The following is a 25,486-nucleotide window of genomic DNA, read 5'->3' on the forward strand; positions in this document are numbered from 1 at the left end:
TTTTACCAGTATACCTCTAGGTAGGTGGGAAACACGAAGTGTTTCTGAAAAATCCTTAGGGTGTTATCAAGGATTGAACTCGGGAGTGACAGTCAGTGGTCTAACCAACTAAGCTATTGCCCCACCTTAAAGTAATCAACACAAGCAAAATCAAACTAGAACTATCACTAAATGTGATTATTACCCCTGCATGACTGCTTTGGAAATGAGGATGTTACTAGTAACAAAATTGAACTAGAGGTTGTTGGCAATTAAAGATAGTTGTGGTTCTTGCATGTTACATTTCATTTATCTGTGGTTGACCATTGATGAAGTTTTATTGAATTGCTCTGTAATAAGTCCAGAAAGAGTTACACTTCTCAGTCTTCTTGAGCACTGCACTTCCTCTCATTGCACTTGACCATTGTATGAAGTTGCATTGAATTCCAACTTGTAGTTCTCAAGTTATGCACTGGGCAAAAAAGTAACAAAGGGCAACAACTATATAATTAGTCCAAATAGATATGGTTCTTGTGCACTGCACTTTATCTCACTGCGCTTGACCATTGTATGGAGTTTCATTGAATTCCAACCATTAATTTTCACGTTATGCACTGGACAATAAAAAGTAACTAAGGGCAAAAACTCTTAAATGAGTCAAGAAAGAGTTATGGTTTCTGTGCACTGTGCATGACCATTCTATGAAAATGTATTGAATTCCATGTTATGCTTTGCAACAAGTAAAAGTAACAAAGGGCAATCACTCTGGATAGAGTAATTGTTCTTGTGCTTGACCATTGTATGAAGTTGCATTGAATTCAAACCATTAATTTTCAAGATATGCACTGGACAAGAAAAGTATCAAAGGGCAATAACTCTGTGATTAGTCAAGATGGATTTATGGTTCTTGTACAATGTATTTTCTCTCAATGTGCTTGACGTTTGTATGAAGTTGTATTGAATTCCAACCAGTAGTTTGGAAGTAATCTCCAGACAAGGAAAAGTAACAAAGGGCAATAACTCTGTAATTAGTCAAGATGGAGTTATGGTTCTTGTGCACTGCACTTTCTCTCAATGTGCTTGATCATTGTATGAAGTTGTACTGAATTCTAACCATCAGTCTTCAAGTTATGCTTCGGACAAAAAAAGTAATGGAAAAGTAAAGAAGGGCAATAATCCTGTAATTAGTAAAGATGGAGTTATGGTTCCTGTGCATTGTACTTCCTCTTTTTGTGCCCGACCATTCTATGAAGTCATTTTGGATTCCAACCAGTAGTTTTCAAGTTATGCCCCGGACAAGGAAAAGTAACAAAGGGCAATAACTCTGTAATTAGTCAAGATGGAGTTATGGTTCTTCAATCTTGTGCACTGCACTTCCTCTTATTGTGCCTGACCATTCTATGAAGTCATTTAGGATTCCAACCATTAGTCTTCAAGTTAAGCTCCAGACAAGGAAAATGCAACGGATACCACCGGGTGACTCCTATAAACCTCCCAAAACTTAATAATAACCACCTTTTCTATGTGCTAAGTCAAAACAAAATTGCCTGTAATTGTTTAAACATATTTTATTCATTTTTCACATCAACTTTCATAGTAAATACACAAGCATGCTAATCAGTAAATGACATATGTTTACTTTTTTTAAGTGTGTAAGTTTATTTTCCCCAATATGACTTACTATCACAGTAACCTTTCTGTTTAAAAAAAAGTAATTCAGAAATGGGTTTGGAGAAAAATGTTTTTTCTTTCTTTTTGGTTCATTTTTTTTAAAAATCTCACAAAAATCTATATTCCTTGATATGACGAATATTGTGGAAACTCTTAAATAATATTCTTTAATGAAGACATGTTAATGATACAGCTCAACCCTTTTCCAGTATCAAATTGTTTATAAAGAACAATACTAGCATACCCTAAATGTGATTTTGTTCAGTTTGTGCCTTGTCTTCAAAAATACGAGATAAATTTCAAATATTTCTTTGTAATTTTCTACCCTTAATAGTCTCATCACCAAGAGAATAGCTTTCAAAATTTTAAGCATATATATAACATGTACACAATGACATTATAACCTACGTGGTGAATGAAAAAAAACAATCTACTTGAGCTAGCAGAAATTACCCATACATCAATTTTGAAAGCAGTTGAAAAAACTACTAATTTGAAATACTGAACAATAAATGGTCCAGTTATAGAACTTAAAAGTGAATGGTAAATTAATTTCACTTTGTACTACTGTATATTAAGGGGGAAAAAATCTTTGTTCAAAAGCACTGTGTGAGAGTTGAAACAAGGTGGATTACTATTTATATATACATAGGTACCGAATTGTTAGGCATCAAATTTATGTAACAACCAAAACAAGCATAGACTATACTTAAAGTGACTTGGTCTAGAACAGATAAGCTGTAGCACTATTTTAAGTTCATCGTGTGTGTGCATTCATACACATTTATTGGCATACATCATATTATTGGCTTTCCATTCTGGGGCACAATGTTAACCATTTATCTTTAAGAAAGGTTATCAATTCACTTAGGAATGTAATAGCACTATTTCCTACACAAATTTTTTATTATAAAAATACATTTTCATTGGCTTTAATTTATGTTTCAATTTTTTATCTTAAAAAAAACGCATGGACATTGTGCATGTTGTAGACCTATTCACTTTAAGATTAGTGCATTTATTTGGGAAACTTACATTAAAAACATGGCATTTATATTATAAACTTATGATACCAACAGAATATATGTACAATATTATTAAAGTGCCTTTTGTATATTATACACACACAAAAAAACAACAAGAAACATTCAGCAATGAAATCAAACATATTTTCAGTAAACGAGGTGTATGAAGTATGGGCGTAAAAATCTATATTTTATGGGGAAAAAAGTTTAGAGACCAAGTTATTTAGTCACAAAAAAAATACAAAATTGTCAACTTTAAAAAAATTGTACATTTAACATTCAAGCAATGTGTTATACCTACAAGATCTCCTTTTTTATCGAGCATAATTTTAGTTTTTCAAGAATATTTAACTGACTAGGCCGTTTTTAAAAATACCTTCACCTCTATAAATGCATGGTAAAACAATCATTCAACAATCTATTATAAAAAAAATGAAACATTCTTTTTTAAAAATGCATGACTGATGAAATATTAACTTTGGAAATGTATCCAAGAGATTTGAATTCGAAATCAGTAGTTGTAAAATAAGTTTGTTTGATGCTGTCTGGGGCATAATGGGCCCTTCAATACAATGTCTCAAATATTTGAAGACTGGTAACAACTTGTTGCCAAGGGAGACAGCAAACTAATTGTAATATAGATTTCCCATGTTTATTTTTAAATAAAAGACTAGAAAACAACTTATCAGGTATCATATTCAGGGGAGGTAATAAAATAATGATATGAAATGAAATCTCCTTGCACACTGGAAATGTTCAAGGTGGTCTAAAATGTTGATACAAAAATGAACCAACAATCCCATGCTGTTCAAATAACTTACTTTACTATGAAGTAATCTCACCATCAACATAATAACTAACTAATATCAGATCTCTTTTCTCTTATATTATTCTTGAAATCATAAAAAAAGTATTTACGTTCATCAATATGCTCAGGTAACAATAAGTATCTGTCAAACACATTTCAACATGAAAGTAGTATCTTTTTTTCTTTTTCTTTTAATCACAAGATTTGACAATTACAGAAAATACAACCCCCTTTTTTCCTGAGATCTCATCACTTTAAATATTTAACGCAACTGGCAATATCTAAACTTACTATTAAAAAGGATTTGGATTTTAAACTTCTTAACTCTTGTGCTTCTAAGCAAAATGCAGAAACAACTTCCAAAAAAAAAAGTAAAATAAAAAAATTATAAGCATAAAAGCAAGGATAGCCTGTCGTCAGCATAAAAATCTCATTCAGTTTACAAGGTAATTTAGCCAATAAAATTAAACTTATTTTCTCAACAAAAGTTCACAAAATGTGACCAAATGAACACTTCACTTTACAAAAAATAATCTGACCTTGTCAACAATTAAGGTTTAATTCAAGAGCATATATATGAAAGTCCTATGTTACCAATTCCGAGTAAAATACAGATAATAAACAGTTATTCACTGAGGGTGGTTTGTAATAAGTAATATTCATTAACATAATTATTGCAAGTCATTAACAGTCCAAATCATTGCACAAATAAACATACTACACTAGCAGCTGTAAAGCCTGTCCTTTCAAGAGTCAAAATTGATGATACCACATTTACACCAATACATGTATGTTAAAATAATGAAAACATAAACCAATCTTTTAGCTATGATTCAATTCATTTCATATGCAACACTTGACACAATATTTTCTCCCATCTTAACATTTAAAATCTTCTTAAAACATGTGTAACAAACCAAGAATAATATAAAAAGTTATATGAAATAAGTTTACATTCTAACACTGTATGAACAATTTTGAAAGTTGGTATTTGGTAATTTATTAAAAACTTCTTCGCACTGTTTTTTAAAACAAATAACTTTTCTACACAGACTCTTTTCTGAAAGCTTTGAAAAAACGCCAACGGAGGCTTTGAAAACATCACAGGAAAAAAGAACAACTGTAAATAGTTGCCTAGCAACAAATGCACTCAAGTGAAAAGCTTCCATTTCTTGGTCAGCTGGCTAAGAAACCGAACACTGCGGAAAGGACGTGAGTGAATGAGGAAACAGTTTCTATTTTGTTTTTGTATGAAGAAAAATGTCTGACAGTAGAATCAGGGCACTTCATTGTTGTTTACAGTCTGCAGGCTTCTCCTTCTGTAAATACATATTATTATCATTTAGTTATATATCATTATAATCATATAATTACTTATACATGTATATATAATTGTATCATAGGCAAGCAGACTAGATTATTTAATTTCGTGTGATGTTAAACATTATGTATAACAAAGTATATTCCATTCTGAAATTTTAGCTAAGACAGTACAAATCAAGAAATGCAAGTAAAATTTCCATGATTTTTGTCCATTGATATAGTAAGTCAATTTTAAGGAAATCAATTCTTCCCCAGCTAAAATGTCCAAATAAATAATATTTGTGAAAATAAGGTCAAATAAATTTGCTTACTACCTTCAGTTAATCTAAAATTTAGTGAACAAGTCTTAACTTCATATGTGAAATTTTAAAGCATACATCAAAGAAACTTTTAGTTCAGTTTCACATATAACCCTAGAAATCACATAAAATAACAGTTAAGATTTATTAAAACAATTATGATGCATTGCAGAATTATCTTTTATATAAAATAAGCTTAGAAGTATAATAACTTTGATTATCAAAGTATGTTCATATTAAAGAATCTTTCAAGTGTATGTTTAAAGATTATTTCATATTATCACATACAAGATTATTTTGTTTTTGAAACATGTGAAAAAAATCTGAACAGTAGCTCTCTTCTCAAACATGGGCTCCAAACAGAATAAAAGCAGCAATATCAGCCTGGGATTCAACATGCAACCATGAACAGTTAATTTTAAATAATGACATGATGTAGGGAAACAACATTCATATGTACATGCGTTCCCAATAAAATTATGATCATTCTTGAATAAATACAAGATGAGGACATGAAACACAAATGCACTCCAGTCCAACAAAAAAATTAATGTACACTAGAGGTTTACTGATGGGAGTAAAACAACAAAATATTTAATGTGTGTACACTCGTCATATGATATGCCCAGGTATGAAGGCACTGACCTTAACAATAAAAATTTAACTTTTTATTTTGAAGTTTTTCATAGTCTTATGTTATAATATTTCCTATTTTCAACAGTCACCAAGGTTTAAAATTGAACCTGAAAGGTTAGCTAAAGATTAACAGGTATAAATATAGTACGCTCTACAAATAAAATTAACATTTCTTCTATATTTTCCATCATCTGTCTGCACCTTCTCTGTTATATACTGTATACTGATCATGTCAGGTCATGTGACAGCCAATTTTGAGTCAGTGACATTACACCCTTAAATGTTATAGATACCCTATAAGTATCATTTAAGCTCCCAACAAAAACCTTTCCATATTAATTACATAAAGATAATAGCACTGTTTAATTCACCTCCACTTACAGATATGCACAAGATTTTGCAGGAATTTACAGAACAAGAGCAATTAGTGATCACATGTGTCGCCTGATGACAGCCAATTAGGCAGTTCTGTTGTATTGAGGGGTCACTGACCAGTTTGTTTCCTGTATGTTTCTTACTTTGTAGCATGTTGCAGCTGATGTGTAACAGGACACACAAAAATCATTGTCAGTCCAAAATGCTTTTTAATTCTTAATGCTTTTTTTTTTTTTTAATTCATTGCTATAAATATCATTCAACCAGAAAATCTGTTATATATGCACAAGTACTTGAGGTATCGATCAATCATGTTAAGTTTCACACAAATTGCATTAGAGTAAGAGTAGTCTGGACAAAACTTTTAAACACAAAAAATATAAAAGTACTATAATTCTGACAAAAATCATTTCGTCAAAATGCACAACTAGACTTGGTACTGATCATTCCTATCAATTTTGGATGAAATTGCACCAGTAAGTTTTGAGAACTCCGGACAAGTTTTGTGACGGATGGACAGATGACAGAGAAGTGATCCCTATATGTTGCTGGTACTATGTTGCAGTCAACACAAAAATATAGAGCTAAGGTTAGCTTACATATGCATGCAATATAACTCGTTTCAAATTTTAACATTTTGTTCTTGAAATAAAAAGAGCAGTTCCAAAATCATAGCAGAGGATAAGCCCACTAGGTTCAGTGTCTATTCTGGGACGCGCGATTGCGCGATTCACGCTAGTATTTAACAGATCGCGCACAATTCAAAATCATGTGCGTGAAAATCGCGCATCTATAAAAAAAGTTAATAAATCCGTAAAACTTCCATCCCGCATTATATTTGGTTGTTTTGTTTACATTTACACCGAAAACCGAAGGGAGGTTACTGTAAGCTAATTATAATAATTTAGTACCGTATGGTACTGGTTACGTGAGTTGACGGAAATTAACGGAATGTTCCGTATCGACCGGAACTAGTGTGCTTAGGTCTGACAGTTGGGGGCCATTTTAGTGTAGTAAATAATCAAGAAAAATGAGGCAATTCCTAGCTTGGCTATGATCTAGACGTGAAAGATAGTTCGATTATTTGTATTGCCAATCCCTTTATAATCAATCGCGGCAGTTCTGTAATAATTTGTTTTCGTTTAAAAATTCAGGGGGGACAACTTCTGCTGCCTTAAATTAATATTATCGTTTTAAATAATTATTTCATCGGTTGAACGCCTCAGTGTAAACTTAATGCAGACGATTTAACATTGGCAGTTTATATTGGCGCCCTTTGATTTTGAAAATCGCCCCCTTTTTTGAAATAGAGGGGGGAAAATCACCCCTATTTTTCAATTCCTAGAATAGACACTGTAGGTTGAAAATAAATTTATTACTTGCTTCTCTCCTGCTACCTAACCTCCAAGTTCACTGCTCTCCGAAACATTTTATATAATTGCCTTGGAGTGGGACTAGCAAGTATTTAAAGTTTCAAAGCAATACCCCAAAGGGTATAGGAAATAAGTGAGGTGGTACAAACAACTTTCCAAATAAACAATTGAATATATCTTTGGGTGGTAGATAGTCACTAAAGTATTTAAAGTTTCAAACGCATTACCCTTAAAGGTAAGCGAAAAGAGGAGTGTTAGAAAACTTTAAAAATTAAATGCCAAATCTTGTGTAATTCCTTATATTAAAAAACCATATTTCCTTAACTAAGCATGGAGGCAGTGCCTTTGAAATTCTTATTAAAACATTGAAATCCATATACATTGTGTAATTCCAGTTGTACTAAAAACCATATTTCCTTAACTAAGCATGGAGGCAGTGCCTTTGAAATTCTTATTAAAAACTAAACATAGCCATTGAAATCCAAATACATTGTGTAATTCCTATACATAAATATGTTTAACAGCTAAAAAATCATTTTAACCCTTTTTAAACTGGCATGGGCTGCTGAAGGGGAAAAGAGATAAAATGAGCGGTGTTAAGATTAAACCATAGCGAGAGTGGATTTGAAGGCAAGCAGAATCAACCAGCTGAACACATGCTTGGAATCGATAAGTTAACAGAACAGGAAAAATTCATTACAACCAAATGTCAGGACAATACTAGTCCAATATAATACAATAAACATAATTAAAGCACAGCAAAACACGAGAGGTACACCTTTAAATATATTTCAACTTGTCTATGAAAGCATGACAGAAATAATGCTAGCTTTGATCAAGTTTTCAGAAACTATACCTATTAACATTCCAGATGTGTGTATACAAAACTGATTTCTATTTGGAGCCCTACGAAGAGAAAACAACCAAATAAATAAAATTTGTCATTCATTTTTTAAGGTTAGAGACAACAATGCTATTAGCATATTGTCGCTAACTTTACTGGTTGAGGATACACATGTTGCCCCACCTGACTTCACTTCCAACTTAACACTTAACAATTTAAGCTTTGCTTTAATCACAATTTCTTATGTCACTCTATGCTAATTTCTTAATTTCTCCTATATACTCATTCTATACCAGAACATCTCTTCAGAACATAAGGGTTTTCTTACATAACTGAGGGTAAAAATTCAAGTAAAGCGCTGAAAATATTTTACATCCTGTTTCATATACCAGTGGCAACACTGACAGGAACATTTAATTTCACACTGAACTGATTAAAACATATTGCTACCAAATATACAGAAACAATTTACTGTTGTTGCATTTAAATTATTCAAGTTATGGATCAGGCATTTCTATAAAAGCTGTTTTGATGAAATTACCTATAAATAACATGATTTATCACACAATGAAAGCACAAACAGGACAGATACATATACTTTGCAGATTTATGTCTCCACACATCAGACCGGACACAGTTAATGTGATGTTAGTTACCAGAGTGGATATATATATACTGTGAAAAAATTGGATTCAAACATTGTGCCAAATGATGCTTTTTTTAAATATATATTTGACTGGGTTTTTAAACTCACACTGACAATGTTAAGGTCATATGACAGTTTACTGGAGAGGAAGCTCCTAATAAAAAGCCTTCCACAATTCATTTAGGCACAAGGAAATGCCTTGGTGGAAGAACCAACCATAGAAACATTAACCGGGTAGTTTAAAACACAATTTTATAATCTCTGGATGGATTCCAACCAAAGAGACAGACAAGTAATTAGAAGTTAGTTAACCGAGACACTTTGCCACTGAGACCCCTTAAACATATCATCATGTAAGATTGTTAAACCAGTAACAATTTAGATCAATCACACTCTGGGTATAACTAAAATCACATTTACAGTGTTTCTCCTCAACATCCTTAGCATCACTGCAATCGCTCCTAGATCCTTGTTCAGAACTCCTAGTGTTGCTATGTGCACTACCTGCCCCTTGCCGCCGTCTATGCTTGCCAGACTGCAGTAAAGGATTCACTCTGACATACGGACTGTCCTCTAGCTTTGGGTGTAGATTAGCTGGTGTGTTGCTCCTAGCAACACTGATTCTTCCACCTTCAGGTTCCTCAGCAACAGCAACATTAGATTCAGAAACTTCCATGCTTGTGGAGATCATAGCATTTTGTATTCTAACTCCTTTCTTTTGACCAGATATTGGCTCAGATGAACTCGGTACTGGATACTCTTCCACAGTTTTGTTTTTTGACTTTGATGATGATGCACCTCTTGAATGATGACTGGATTTTCTCAACACTGAATTTTCTTCAGTTTTCATCTTAGATTGTGAATTTGGAAATGATTTAAAATTGTTATCTTCTGTTGGAATTTTTATTCCAGTGTCTTCTGAAGTATTTAGAGGTTTATTTTTCTGTGATGTAAACTCGCCTTGCTGGGCAGAAGGGCCTTTATGTTTTATTCGAGGATTTGCACTTTGGCTCTCTCTCACAGCTACATGTTTAGGTTTACAAACTGGTTCTTTAGTTTCATACACAGGAAATTTCCCTGCCGTTTCTTTGTTTACTCTGACAGGAGCAGACGCAGGTTTTCTATGTCCTTGCTCTGTATCACAACCAGCTTGAAGCTTATGAGCTTCTCTGGCAACAGACTTTTTAGCAGCAATCTTTTCATTTGTATTCTGCTCTCTATTGGCAGGTATACGCTGTAAGTCACCTTGTATGTCTTTTGGTATACTGACCTCTCTATTAGCATTGCCAGTTGATGGTGTTGAGAATTTGTACTTACGTACTGGCTTGTTAACATTCGGCACCTGGCCTGCCCTATGAGCTTCCTTATTCCTTTTCCCAGTAAGTTTCTGCAGAATAGAAAATGCTGTATTTTTTGCATTTGGTTTCTCTGCAATATCCTTTCTGTTGTAACTACCAGATGTCTTTAAATTACCATATCTCTGGTCATGTTTGGTTTTGTGTTCATGATGTTTGGATTTGACACCAGTTCTATGGTGTTTGTTTTCAACTGACCCTGTAGTAACATCAGCAGATTTTTCAACTGACCCTGTAGTAACATTAGCAGATTTCTTTTCTTCTTTTTTAGTAGCAGCCTTAACATTTTTCACCCCTTGGAGTTTATCAGTTGACTTTTTATCCATTTCAATTGTTACTTTAGATTTCATCTTCATATTTTGATCCTTCCCTGTACCCTCTTGTTCAGCTGCTTCATCAGACTCACTACACTCCTCAGCTGATTCAATAGTTTCTTTCCCAAGCTTATTCACAAACAGCTTGCTTGGTTTTGCCCCTTTCCGCCTTGGGCTTTTTATAAATGATTTCTCTCTTGGCATAATACATGGTGGTTTTGAGAACTGATTTGAAGGTTTTGTAATGAAAGTCTTTTCCCTCGTCATTTGGGGTACATCGGGCTTAGCCTCAATCACTTTTTCAGATGTCACTGAATTAGGTAAAAATATCTCAGTCCCTTCTCTTACTAAGGTGTTCTCAGACTTTGAGGCAGTAAATGCTGAAGTGGCAACAGGCGGTTTATCGGATACACGATCAAATTCTCTTGGAGATCTTGGTGGAGCAGTCTTTGGGCGGCTTGCTAAGTCAGCCTGCATAGTCATTTCTCGTCTCACAGCGGAACCGGAGCTAGGTCTAAGAAACAAACGAGTATCACATGGTGCGCTTGATGGCTTAGACATACGGCCAAGGGCAAGCTGTGCACAATGCTCTTGGAACTCTCTCGATATAAATTTACCAGTCTGGAACAATGAGTTTGACAAGAGAAAACATCAATGTATGTATTCTTTCTACATACCATTTTTTTTTTTTCATATATGTAATATACTGTATAAAAGGATATTTATGCGTCACAAAATTTTTGCGAATGTCAAAAAGCGGACTTTTTGCGTGCAGAAATATTTGCGAATATATGATTTCTTGAATTTAATACTGTTTTTGTTTGACATCATAAATTAAGCAGGTACATGTTTAGAATATGCCGTTATTGTAACCGTTCTATTCTTTTGTTTAATACCCTTATTATTTATATAACTGTTTGAATTATGCATTGTTAGTTTGATAAAGGAGCTGATCTCATATTTTGAAACATTCTTTTGTTATATGAATAACCTATTGGGTTAATAACACATATATTGTTTCATTAAAACATTTGTTATTTGTTAAGACCATACTTAAACAAGCAATGAGAAAAATTATCTCAGTACCAGTAACAGTTTAACTTAGTCATGTAGGATGCTTTATGAACACGTGTTTTCAAATGAAAGAAGAAAGTTTGCCAAAAAATAAATAATTTTTGTGCGACAAATAATTTTAATTCCCAAAAAATCGCAAATATTTCCACGTCGCAAAATTAACCACTTATACAGTAGTTTCAAGTATCTATAATTAAGTTAACTTACTAACTATAAATTACGAAACGGAAACATAATTCTAGATAGAAATGTATGCCAAAAATAAGAACAATCTCCTTAATCTTTTTTTATAATTCTGCATCAATTCTACAAAATCAAGAATAATTCCCTTTGTCTTACAGCTGCACCTTGTCATTTCACGTTGATACTGGATGTTTATTAATAGGCTATTTTAAAAAGTTTGCAGGTGTTAAGACAATGATGCATCAAATCACTAAATTGGGAAGAGGCCTAAGTATCTTGATTCTGGGAAAAAATATTGCTAAGCTTTCCAATTTGGGAAGTACAAGAGCTGGTGTAAGTTCAGATTATTGGAAAAACTGCAGGATTTCAATTGAGAGGCCTCAGTTATATATAAGGTGAAAAATCACTAGCTAGACTACTTTTCTTACTACATCCTATTTAAACAAATAATACAAAGCACCATTGTATGATGACAGTGTATGTACTTACACCAGGATTATAATCAGGATCAGCATCTTCATCATAATCTCCTTCCTCACCTCCTTCTTCTTCATCCCCATAATCATCCTAAAATAACATTGTTACACTACATAGTTATTTAACAATTTAAGCAAACAATGTTACAATTTTTCAAGCAAGAATCATGATTATTATTAAGACTTAAAATATAAAGGACGATGACTAAAGTTCGCCCTTGCAATGTATATTTTTAGGCACAAGCAAGAACTTACATATAACTATAAATTTCAATCAGTTATTTCTGGATAACTTCCTCGAGGGAAATTCAACATCCCTTAAAGGAAATTTAACTCACATATGTACGAGGTCTGTAATTCAGTTAGAAAAACTTAATATAAACTAGGCCGACTGATCAATATTAATATTTTCAAAACTAGTTGAAGTAAAAAGTTTTAAACAAAAAACAAAATATAATAATTTACATCATCATCATTTTCTAGTGCCTCTCCAGTAAAGTACAGGACCGCTCTCGGAACTATCCGTTCTCGTATGAAGTGACCTATTTCAAAATCAGCTGCTAATAGTGCTTCTGTGTCTTCATCCTGAATAATAACATTTAAATCTCACAAATCATCAAAACTTACACAACACCACTGGCTGATTGACTGATTTACTCTGATGCAAGCTATTTGCTGATTTGCTTTGATTCAAGCTGTTTATCTTTATATTTTTGCAACAGAGTTTCTCCATTGACATTCTTTGTTTTCTTAATGCAATATCAACTAAAATTTAATATGAATTGAAATAAAGTTATGGAATCTTAATTATTAAGATCCCAAGTTAACTACTATATCTTTTTTTAATAAAATAGTTCATTTAAATAAGTTACTGACAACTATTTTTGTGATAAGATGCTTAATCTACATTAAAGTGCTACAACAAAACATATGTTTTTTTTTTAAAATAAAGATAGCACACATGCAAAACAAAAATATAATTTTACTTTAAAGTTTACACTTACCATTTCTTCATCTTCTGGAGCTGAAACAAATAATAAAATAAAATGATGCATCAATAAATCAATAATCTTAAGTTAATTGCTATATTCTTTGCTGGAATGCAGACTGCAAAACAACTTTTTTTTAGATCATAGGCCATTTGGGCCTTCAACCTTTGTAAAGTTAAAGCTCTGGACAGATATTCACAGGCCTAAAGCATTTATGTTTCATTCACACATAAAGCTCTATCATAATTCTTCAACAACCTTTCAGTTATAACAGCAATTAACAAAATTTGGTCATATTCCAATTTTATCAAGATGTTTAGAAAATTCACAATACTCACGTGAGGGTGGACTAAAGAAATTGAAGAATGAATCACTTTGCACTGTTTTTTGTATAGTTCTTGTGGTACCACTAGCTTTATGCTTCTGCTTTTTCTTCACTGTTTTAACTGTCACATTCTTTCCTTTTTTCCAATCTATCTTACACCTGCATAAAGATAAAATGAAGGTATTTCCAAATTATCACTTTCGATGAACCCAGTAAGGAATGACAGACGAAAATATATGCCATAAAAATATGGGCATAAAAAAATTCCTTGTTAGTTACAATATATTATCAAAGACAGTAAACTGATTATAATCTGTGACAATTTTTTCATCAGCCATTTAGTTTGAAATTGTATAATTTATTTCTATACATCTTCAACTAAAATGTACATACCCGTGACATTTGATTATTTCTGGACCTTCAAATGAGAAAGGGTCCCCTTCTTCTGGCTCAGATCTCATTATGTATTCCTTGGTTAATTTTTTATTCTCAAAATATTCATTTGGTTCAAAGAAAAATTCTAATGTGAAACCCTGAAAATGAGAAAAAGACAACTTTAATATAGCAAAAGTCCTTTTTAAATTTTTCTACAGAAATAAAGTAAGGTAATACCAGATCCTGGTAGTTGTATGGAAGTCACAGACAAGGATATTCAAGACAAGTGTTAAGACAGATGCATATTTTGAGAATTCAAATCACCCTGCCTTAAAATGACTGGAAAGCTGCCATGCAAACTTTATTCTTTATATCAATCCAGTTAGGAAATTGACAATTGTTAGAAGTAAGTTTTTCTTACTAACTTAATTGGGAAGAGGCCTTAGCTGATTGATTTGGGAGGAAATTATCACTATTGCTAATTTAGGGAGAAAAATAGCTGGTTAAGTGCAGTTTTGGGAAAACTGGGTGATTTTAAAGGAAATTTCTATTGTGAAAAGGTCTTTTATTGGCCACTGTAAAAAGGCTTCTGTTATACAAGGTGAAAATCACTGGAAGCTGTCAAACTTATTTTAGATACTGTTCTCAGAAAAAAAGCATTCTCTATCTAACATGAATTAAGATTATCATAATGCATGTTTTGAAGTTTCATGACAAAATGAAGACACAATTTTGCAATTCCTATATGACACAATATTTCATTTCCTAGTGTATAGAAACAATTTCTTGTTTTCTAGAATAGACAAAATTTCTTGTTTCCTATTTAAAGAAGCAATTAATCATTTCCTGGAGAATAAGACAATTTCTTGTTTCCTGCTCCAAGCTAACAAACAATTTTTCAATTTCTAAATTCTTTTTCCTGCATTAAAATTCTACACAAACACTAACAAAAGTCAAAACACACACCATTGGGTCCTTTTCTTTAAATTCTACTTTGATTTCCTGCAGGTGATTAAGGATAGGTTCATCGTGGGGTTGAATCATCTCAGCTAACATATCAACATTTTTAAATATAGTCAACCAGAAACCTGGAATGCCTTTACTCTCCTCTTCTTTCTCTGAAAAACATTTATTTTTTGCACCTCCAATTTTTTTCATGCTTTTTATACATGTATGAAATCATTTGTATCTTTTTTGTTCACTTATTTTGAAACATACAACTCTCATCTAAAACAACGTTAACCTCGATCAAGCCAAACTTCAAATATTTCCTTCAGTTTTTGCACTATCATTAATTCACTTATATTTGCTAGTTTATATGCATAGAAATCCAACTAACTACTAGCATTTTTCAAAGATAATGAGTATTTTGACAAGTAATTTCCTATTTCTTCATCCATACATTTCATCATATATATACCTACCTTCTTTCTTCTCACCATCTTCTTCTTTCTTGTCTTCTAAAGATGCTTTGTTCTTTACTTCTTCCTGTCAACCAATGATATCAAATTAAGTTTACAGAATTACAAGAATGTGGTGTGGTCTGCTGCATTTTCAAAATTTACAATTCCACTAAAATCAGTATATGTTTTGTCAGCCAACTTAGTGCCGTCACTGAAAGAACAACCTCAGACCAGTTGCACACTTTTTCATATATCACTTTCAATGCAAAGTATTGCTCTGGCATATATAAAAAGAGAAGAAAATTTTGAATAATTATCACAAAGTAAAACATTTGCAGACTGGGAGATAATAACTAAAACTGGACATTTTTGTATTGTTCAGTTATTACTTTTCATCTCTTAGCCATTTTTTTTGTCTTTAAGTGATATTTTACAAGCCTCAGTGTTTCTTCCAGAGCACATTTTTGGCTTATTTTTTCCTGTGTCGTAGGAATTTGTTCTAAATCGATTAACAATGAATCTCAACTATGCTAAATTTAAGTCCATGACAAACTATCTTATAATCATGCACTGCTTTGTCTGATTTTAATGACTTCTTACCTTTTAACAGTATGTTAATTTATCAATAGACAAAAATTTGTTTTCAAACATCCCAGGGGGTAATATAATTACACCCAATTATTGCCTCTTGTTCTGTTAATTATCCCATTTTCAAAACAAACTTGTCTACACAACCCTGCTTCAATCATTACAAACTTTGATTACAGCAAGTGCACTAGTGTTACTACCAATATGGTAACCATGAAGCAAAAGTAATCACAATTAAGCTATTAAAAGCTGACCTGTGAATGGAGCTAACTTGGGTAATTTCAAAGAGATTTTTTTCTCTTTATCTACTAATGATTTTTATGCAATATTTTCTTTTCTTTTTGCAATGGCTGAATGAATTATAAGAGACTGATATATTTAATCATTGTGGTTGATATTTTCCTTTAATTTCTTGGTTAACGGCATAACACTTAGGCATAATGACTCCTAAAATCAGATAAAGTGGGTCAAAAGTTTTCACCAAAATATCAAAGCTGGAAGAAACACTGGGGGTAGCCTATATGGGCTACATACAATAATGGTTATTTCAAAGGCTGTTCAGATACATCCATGTTTTATCAGAGTTCAAAGAGGATATATATATATAGTCAAGTTATACATATAATCATTCTGAAATCAACTCATTATGAGTAAACACATAAAATTACAAGAAAAACTGTGAAACCATTTCTTTTCATAGCTAAGATAACCCAGAACAAATCAATTTCCAAAATTACGTTCTATGATTTAACATTTCTTACATTTTATACACATCTGAAATTACTTTCCTGCAACAAAAAATTTAACCCAAAATCTATTGATTAACCCAAATATGCCTTAGTATCAAAAGTAAATGATTTCACAGCAAATTTAATATAAGATTATGTACCTTGTCTCCAGATGCAAGTTCATCTGTGCCTTTCTACAAAACAAAATAAACACTCATTACAAAGGCACTAATTTAACCCTTATTTTGCTGGAAGTGGAAGCTAAAAGCCATTGCCATCAGAATTAAGAGCCAGTCTCTATACTGTTTGTATTTTGATACTGAAATCCTCTCAACTTGTAAATCAAATCCATTACACAAAATCAGCAGGTTAAGCATAAAATATACCAATTCTTTTGTAAACTTTAACAATTTATTAAGCTAACCTCTGGAGTCTCGCTAATGGAATTCAAATTACAACACAAGATTAATGCTGTGAAACCATTTAATTTTGTTAAAAGCCATTCTTCAATATCAGTGTGTTTTGTATCTGACACAAAGCATGCAGTTATTCAGATTATTCCACAAGAGCTGTCAATGATAGAACTGTATGGATGTATCATTGCTATTTTTTGTCCATCTTTTATCAATACAGACTTAAAAGTAATCAATAATTAATTAAATGTCAAAAAGTCAATGATGTATTTAACAAACAGGTATCCTGTCAAAAGATCATGCCTACACTTCGCTGCTGTTCAAAAAGACACCTCATTAAGACAACTGCCAATGCATTGGTCCCTTCATTTTTCATAAATGTATTTGTTTCATTATTGTATGGTGTCAAAAGATGGGCATTTTTTAACTAGAGTAGACTTTTCAAAATGATAGGCTCTTAAAAGGTTAATTTCCTATAAAGGTATCTTTTATATATAAGGTATCTTTTATCTAAGACTTTCCCTATACTTTTATTTCATGAAATATTCTTCAACAAATATGAACGTTGTAAGCCAAAGTCTCTGACATAATGATATAAAGCCTTACTGCTAATTCTTCATCTTTTTCATCATCGCTAGGCCAGTCTGCCTCCTCATCATTTGGTTCATAATCTCCGGTAACCACTGTTGATCTCTATATAAAATATAAATACAATCTTTACACAATAGTGTGAGAGTCACAAAATACGCCAAACATAAATGCCCAGTCTCAACTTGCCAACTTTTACAATAAAATCCCTAAATTCGTGATAACTAAGTGGTCTATACCAAATTTCGATTTGAACTTTGACTTATGTGATCTTGACCTTGACAACAGGGTCTTGAATTTTGCACATAACACTATGCCTGAAAATGGTAAAAACTGTGCCATGAACTGTTACATAATATTTTCAGGTTAGCCACCTAAAGTACCCATGAAATACTTCTATACCACGCACGACTCCAACCCTTCACAACATACATTCATTATTTCAAGCAAGGATTCTTTTAATATTAAAAGAAGAACTTAAATAATCGTGCAGAATAGCTTTTCCACATAACATAATTGGACAGCTTTTAAAAGCAAGATATATAATGTCAGTTTTTTAATCACTCATAAGTTTTAGGTAGATAATGATAATAATCTGTACAAAGTATGTGGCAAACCTTATCAAACAAAGGTGAATACTTGGCAGCATATTCACATTCTAAACGATGGACTTCACGGTAAAACTCAGCCTCAATCTTCGTAGCTTCAAATTGTAGCTTTTTAAGTGCCTTAATTCTTCTTTTCACTGCTTTTGGCAAGCTGAAATTCCAGAACATAAGATTTAAATGAATCCTTGTCCTGCAGATTTTATTTAATCCTGAACATGACCTTGATAACTGCTTATGATTGAGATTTCAACAAACAGCAATAAAATTGATCTAATAATAGATTGAAGAATGGCCATCTTAGATGTGGTGGTTTAGACAAAAAATGTTATCAACTGTCTCCTCTCACACTATACTTCAATATTTTGGTGGAATCACTAATAAATTCTGTCAAAGACAAAACAATTTTTATATAAACAGAGAAAAAAATCCAAATTAAAAGCATGAGTAACAAAACAATTTGATCTGATTTAATACCTTTGTATGTACCCAGAGTTACCTCCCACCATACTGCCTAGTTTATCTTGTAGAGCAGCAAGCATCATGGGGTCCCGCATCAATTGACTGGCAAGAACTGCTGGTTGAGCTACATCATCTCCCTGACCTGATATTTGATTAAAAAGCATACATTGTGGAAATGAAAAAAACAAACAAAAAAAACATATAGAACTATCATTTGTATGACATCAGATACAAACACTTCAAGCATGCATCATATTAAGTCTATGAATAAAGGTTTTCCAATTTGCCACAACAAAATGGTCACCTTTACAGCTCATATAATAAGTTAATCATATTTCTTCTGGAAATTATTCCTTCCATATTCTTGCACATTATTTTTTACTGAAGCTTCAGTAACAATAAAAATTGATTTTTCAGTCTTTTTCCTAAAATTGTAATCATAGCCTTAGGTCTTTCAAACATAAAAGCAAAACAATGTCAAGTGTACAGGAGACAGTCTTAACATGCTGGGAAAAAACAACTGCTTTTTAATATTAGTAAACATGCTTACTGCTTGGTTCTTCACTTGTTGGTTCTTCTTCACCTCCAGCATCTGCTGCTTCTACATCAGGTACACTGTAAAATAATTATCTTATGAAGCAATGCCAGTGACAGTCACCTTTAGTCAAAATACAATCATTAAAATCTTTGACTGCAAAAACAATACACATGTATTGTCTTTGGTTAAAGTTTAATGCACATTCATTATTCTACATAAAATACAGACAAGATTTATTAATTGTTTTAAGCATAGTGTACCCAAATTCAGGTCTACAGTTATCAGAAGGAATACTTAATAGTATAAATATGTAAATTAGTAAACTAAGTTATAGGTATGTCATGTATAATATGAATATTTTATACTTACACTTCTGGATCAGCCATTTTAAATGTTCTTTGTCAGCCTGTAATAAATATATTTTGCATGCATTAAAATTATAATTGTTTTCCTACTAGACAATTTCTGATGTCACAAATGAATGATACTAAGTACTGCTTTTTTTCATTGTGTGCACAGTGACACAGATACAGGCTTCGCGAAACTGCTGATAAATTTGCCTGACATTCGGTCAGACAAACTTTCAATTCTTGTCTGACCGAAAGAACTTTTGTCTGACCGAATTTTTTCCCCCAAATATATGTATATGGTAATACCTTGGTGTTTTTTTTTTTAAAGACATAACAACTTTTAAAGATTTGCAACACAATTTTATTCCCTTAAATAAAACATTAGTTTACAGGGCTCATCCTTGGGGGAAATTTTAGGGAGAAGTGACTTCCTCGCGAAAAATAGGGAGAAGGGAAACAGCCCAATGTGTATGCATTAACATGCATGGCTATACATCCTTAACTATAATATAAACACAATTAAACTATTTATCAGCTAATTTATAAGCTTTCTCTACATATTTGTTTATATATTTTCATGTAGATTTATTGATAATAATGTGTAAGAAAAAATTTGATGAATAAATTAATTTCATATTTTTACTTTCCTCACTTTTAATAGAAGATAAAGTTTCAAACAAAATCTGCCTATTCTGTTCTGATTACAGAAAATTCTTATATGATCTTGCATGTTGTAATGTCATATTTATGTACATATAGTTATGCTTATAAAACAATTTTCAAACATCGAAGAATATGTAAAATATGTACTGCAAACATTTGTGCACATTATATTTGATCACTAAAATTAAATACATTCATTTCTTATTGAAAAATTTGACTGAGAAATTATAGAAAATAAATTTCTAATTACCTCCCTTTATTTTCATGAAATGTTAAACTCGTAATATCTTTATAAATAATGCTTTTTGAAATTTACAATATTGATAAATCTTAATCTGAGCGTCATATTTATGACATTAAAACAAATATATATATTGAAACAATAAGAACACTTCTTTCCGTTATATACATGTACACATGATATACGATCGATATGTAGCATGCCGATCATGATTCGTAGTTTTTCCGGGATGTCGTGCCCACGTGCGTAAGCTGTGTCAAATTTGGCATTTCTACAAAGATAACAATGCCAAACACTCTCACTGTCTTCAACATACCAATCGTAAGATTTTTGCGAATTGGCTTTCTTAAATTTTTGCGTCAGAATCAGTAACTTTCTTTTACTTCTAGGTTTGGGCATTTCGCCCTGTAGCCATGACGTGAGCGACATAACAATTTTTTTAATTTATGTTAACTAATTTTTGTTAACAGACTGAAATCATTCAAAACTATGATTAAGTTTTTAATCCGGTCGCTGATCATTAATGAAATTGATTATTTTTAATTGACTAACAGTTTTGTGATAGCCGTGAAAAACCCATTGCAGATCGCCTTTACTCGGGTTAAACACCGCGTGTATATCAATTAGGGAAGATTTGCACGTGTTTAGATGATCGGGGAAAAAACAATCTATAATTATCGCCAAATCCCGTATTAAACTCGCAAAACTGTCACACAATTATACCCGTTTCGGGCCGATGCTCACATTATTTACTGTCTAGAGTAGGCGGTCTATCGCTTTGCATACAGGTAGAAGGGTAGTATAAAGCGACGCTCTGATTGGATAATGATAATTAGCAGTCGTCATATGGGCGTATACAATCTCTGCTCTTTACATCGCCAAGTAATTATTCTTTGGGAATTAAGATTTTATCGGCGATGTTGACTTCTCTTTGATCAATTGTGAGAGCGAAATGGAAATATACACGGCAAAGTTTTCGCCTGAATCGCCCTTCCGGATGAGCCCTGAGTTTATCCAGATTAATGGACTCACAGGCGCAAGTCACATATATTCAAATATTTTACATAACCAGTCTATATATGTATATAAAGATATATAGTATATAGCCCATATAAAACTTTAAAAAGTTTGTTTCAAGCACCTGTGGATGGACTCTGTTTGGAAATCAAAACATTCATGATCAAAGCGGCCATTTTTCCATTTACCCACAAATTTTCTCGGCGGGCGTCTGGACTCGTATTCCTTTTGTTTCGCTTTTTTTTCTTCATTGGATAGTTTACGATTTTTGCCGGGCGTAGCGCCAGCGTAATAATGTAGTAACACCGACATTTTGATTATTGACAGTCGTATGTATCGGACACTTATAATGAAACGGCGAATCAAAACTCGTTTTACATTTTTTTATTCAAGGGAGAAAACTCGGTCTTGATCGGTCTTGGATATATCCCGGTATTCGTACCGGACATAAGGTCCGGAACTCCGAAAAAAAATATCGGACCGGCCTGATTTTTGCCGGACATGTCCGACTTTCGCGAAGCCTGAAGATATAAAATGATCCTAGGGGTATGTGTCACAATGATTCGTACAATATCAAATATTACTTTTATTTTTCTAAAGGAGTGAGGAGCGGTGGAAAAAGGTTTTTTTAAACTTCTATCTGTCGTGTCTGTCAATACCATGGTTTTGCACCATAATACCTAGATCTCCAAGCAACTCAAAGAGTGGGCACTTGACCACCTGAATGTCCATAATAGGTCAGCGTTGCATCTAGGCCGCGCGATTGCGCGATTTGCGCATTTTTTATGCAGATCGCGCATTTTAATGAAGTCAGTGCGCGCCAAGTCGCACATCTGACAATCTTTTCAACTTAATTCAGTTTATCTTCATCGTATCTTTAACGCTTCAGCCATGTTTGGTTATGACTAAAATACGTACTTAATCCCATGTAGCAGCCGACTGAGTCATCTTGCGTGTGTTTTGTATTATTCGTCAATATATTATTTTTTCTACTTCCGTTTTTGAGCGTACAATTGCTGTCAAAAATGCCTAAACGTAAAATAAATGAATTCTATTCCGAATGTCATATTGTAAGGTAAATGTATGTCCCCCACATTTTTCAATTGAGTGGGGGACAATCCCCCATAATTTAGAAATTCTAGATGCAACACTGCATAATACTAGTAATTACAAAAATATGACATTCAAAAATAATTTTCCAAAAAATATTCTATAATTAAAGAGTATAAATTTATAAATCAGGGCACTAGACACCTTTTGGGGACAGGTACCCATACCCTAAGGAAGGGAAATTTTACATTGTTTTCAAGCAAAATTCGAAATTTTATGTTATCATGTTTTTAGTGTATTTTCTATCACATTTACTCATTACACTATTTCCTACCATTGGTTTCAATGGTTTGTAATTTTCCTACCATTGAAATCAATAGCTAGTATTAGACTAACAAATCAAACAAATTACTTTAACAGGGTTCAAACAGAAATCTGTCAACTAACTTTAAGCACTTTTCCAAGGACTTTTTTAAGGCCAATTTTGCATTTTCAAGGACAGTCCAACACGTCCCGCAATAGAGTTCCTGCAAACAATCGAAATGTCAAGCAAAGACTTCTATCTTAAAGCAAAGTGTGCACTTCAGGCATCTTATCACGGTCATTTATCCTGCATTTTCCTTAAAGGGTGTTTCCTCTCTTACATGTATTGCTTCTCTAATACTTACTGCACTTTCACTTTCTCCTATGGGCTATACATGATATACCATTTATTTCAATTATCTTCACGCATATCCGCCAGCTCTCTGCAATGGGCATTTCAAACATTGCTTTATATGATAACTGATGGATAATCTAGAAGCAACTTGAGCAAGAATTTACATTTTTTTCTCTCCATTTTTAGACATTTTTTATCCATAATTTTCAAAGTTTACTTTTTGTTTATACTCGTGAAAACCGCTAATGCAAAAAGTGATGACGTAGAACACATTTTCTGTTCATTTCATACTCATAAACATTCATAATATAAATAAGTAGAGCCAAGAGGTAATTAAAAAATTTTGGCAAAGTTTTCCTTTCCATTTTGTACAAAATTGGTTTAAATTTTCTTGTTAATTGATGACCACTTTTATTTTTACGAGCATCAGAGACATTTTCAAGCATTTTTTTCAAAATCAAGATCATTATCAAGCACTTTTCAAGACCTGTGCGAACCCTGTTTAAGTTGATTTATTTTAGAATTTGGAGTGGATTTTTTTCTGATCTAGGGGTAAAATACATATGATTTTGAGAGGGGAATGGTACCCATTATGGCATATTCAGCCCCAAAAACAACCAAGAGTGCCCTGTATATGGAATAAATTCAAACTGACTTGGCACATGATACAGCTTGATGCACATTGATTTACCACCTTTTGTAGACTTTTGTTGTTAGGCTACAGCTTGATTGGTCAACTATCACTCAAGATAATCTAATCACTTGACCAATCAAGCTGTAACAACATATATAGGTCATGTCAAACATGTCTACTGATAAATCCCTTCCTTTACAATACTATAACAAAACATAACTGAAGAGTCCAGGGCCAAAAGATGATGAATAGACCAAAGCCAAAATGTCCTGGTGAAATGTATAGATGCCAGAAAAAATAGTAACACATTTGAAATTAGAAATGAAAACAAGACTTGCATCATGTGTGTGGGAAACCAAAACAGAATAGAATTATCTATTCGTTCTATAATTGGGGCCTGGTAACAATTCTTCCATAAACAGAAATCTTGGATCAGTTCAATGATCTATGATCTAGAATGGTGTCAACGTTTGTGTAAAAACCTTTTTACATTATCGTGCAAGTTTGTAATTGACTTGGCAGTAATATTTAGAAATATTCCGACATTTGATTAATTCAGGAATCTGGCGCCTGAAAAAAAATCTCCGTCTCCGATGATGTTTCACATAAAAATAAATATAGAAAATGACTGTTTTTGGAATTGAAAAGTTATCATTAAATAAAGTACAAAGTCCTAGGGAAAATGACAGTGACACAATATAAATTAGGTATCATATCGACAAATCAAATCACTTTCTTACCAACGATACCTTGACTTGCAAAACACGAGGGGCAAAATGGACGATCATTCATTAAAAGGTACCGAGCTATTTGATTGGTTCATCTAATTATTTTATCCAATCATAGCCTTCGTTAGGAACAGAAAAGTCGCATTCCATTTGGCGGGGAATGTGTCCTTGTAAATTTTGTTTGTTGTGAAACATTCAAACAAGGTATCGGGACACAATTAATCACGTACTTTTAAAAACATTTTTAGTCGAACACGTACTTTACTGTAAAGTATCATCCATTACCAACTTTCTCAGCCATGTGACCATTGATTCACATGGTTCAAGCTTATGTGTTCTGAAATTTTAATTTGCTGTAAAATCATTCAAAGAATGCATAAATATATAATTAACATAATTATTTAAACAGATAAATGTACTATTTCAAAAATAAATCTTATTTTCGTAGCCGCGATCTTATTTTCGCGAAAATAGATTATTTTCGGTATCCATCTATACCCCTTCTTTGTCGAATGCCGGTAGGGACATGCCAATTTGCTTATTTGCCAATTGCTGAATTGCTTATTTGCTAATTGCCGATTTGCTTATTTGCCAATGGCTGATAGGCTTAATGGCAAATTTGCTTATTTGCCAATTATTGCTGAATTGCTAATTTGATTTGCTTATTTGTGAACCGCTGGTTTACGTATTTGCTTATGTGCCAATTGCTAATTTGCTTTTTTTTTGCAATAGAATTAGTTTACACTGTGC

At 32.6% G+C, this 25,486-nt stretch overlaps 1 protein-coding gene across 3 annotated transcripts; it reads right to left on the reverse strand.

The window, feature by feature from the left end:
* Positions 1-1,529: 1,529 nt before the first annotated feature.
* Positions 1,530-24,868, reverse strand: LOC132739678 (nucleosome assembly protein 1-like 1-B). Of its 3 annotated transcripts, XM_060727437.1 has the most exons (16): positions 24,749-24,868; positions 19,765-19,801; positions 19,408-19,472; positions 18,873-18,999; positions 18,408-18,549; positions 17,809-17,895; positions 16,951-16,983; positions 15,495-15,558; positions 15,037-15,188; positions 14,089-14,228; positions 13,709-13,854; positions 13,386-13,405; positions 12,847-12,966; positions 12,395-12,472; positions 8,346-8,395; positions 1,530-4,802 (listed from the first exon to the last, which is right to left on the reverse strand). In XM_060727437.1, exons 2-15 carry the CDS (start codon positions 19,779-19,781, stop codon positions 8,384-8,386), a joined length of 1,203 nt encoding a protein of 400 aa, XP_060583420.1. In that variant the 5' UTR covers positions 19,782-19,801; positions 24,749-24,868; the 3' UTR covers positions 1,530-4,802; positions 8,346-8,383. The 3 variants fall into 3 exon arrangements, with proteins under 3 accessions (XP_060583420.1, XP_060583419.1, XP_060583421.1); XM_060727436.1 differs by lacking the exon at positions 8,346-8,395; XM_060727438.1 differs by lacking the exons at positions 8,346-8,395; positions 16,951-16,983.
* Positions 24,869-25,486: the final 618 nt, after the last annotated feature.

This window comes from Ruditapes philippinarum, unplaced genomic scaffold (assembly GCF_026571515.1).
Source record: "Ruditapes philippinarum isolate M1 unplaced genomic scaffold, ASM2657151v2 ctg234_1_1_1_1, whole genome shotgun sequence".
Classification (NCBI taxonomy): Eukaryota; Metazoa; Mollusca; class Bivalvia; order Venerida; family Veneridae; genus Ruditapes; species Ruditapes philippinarum.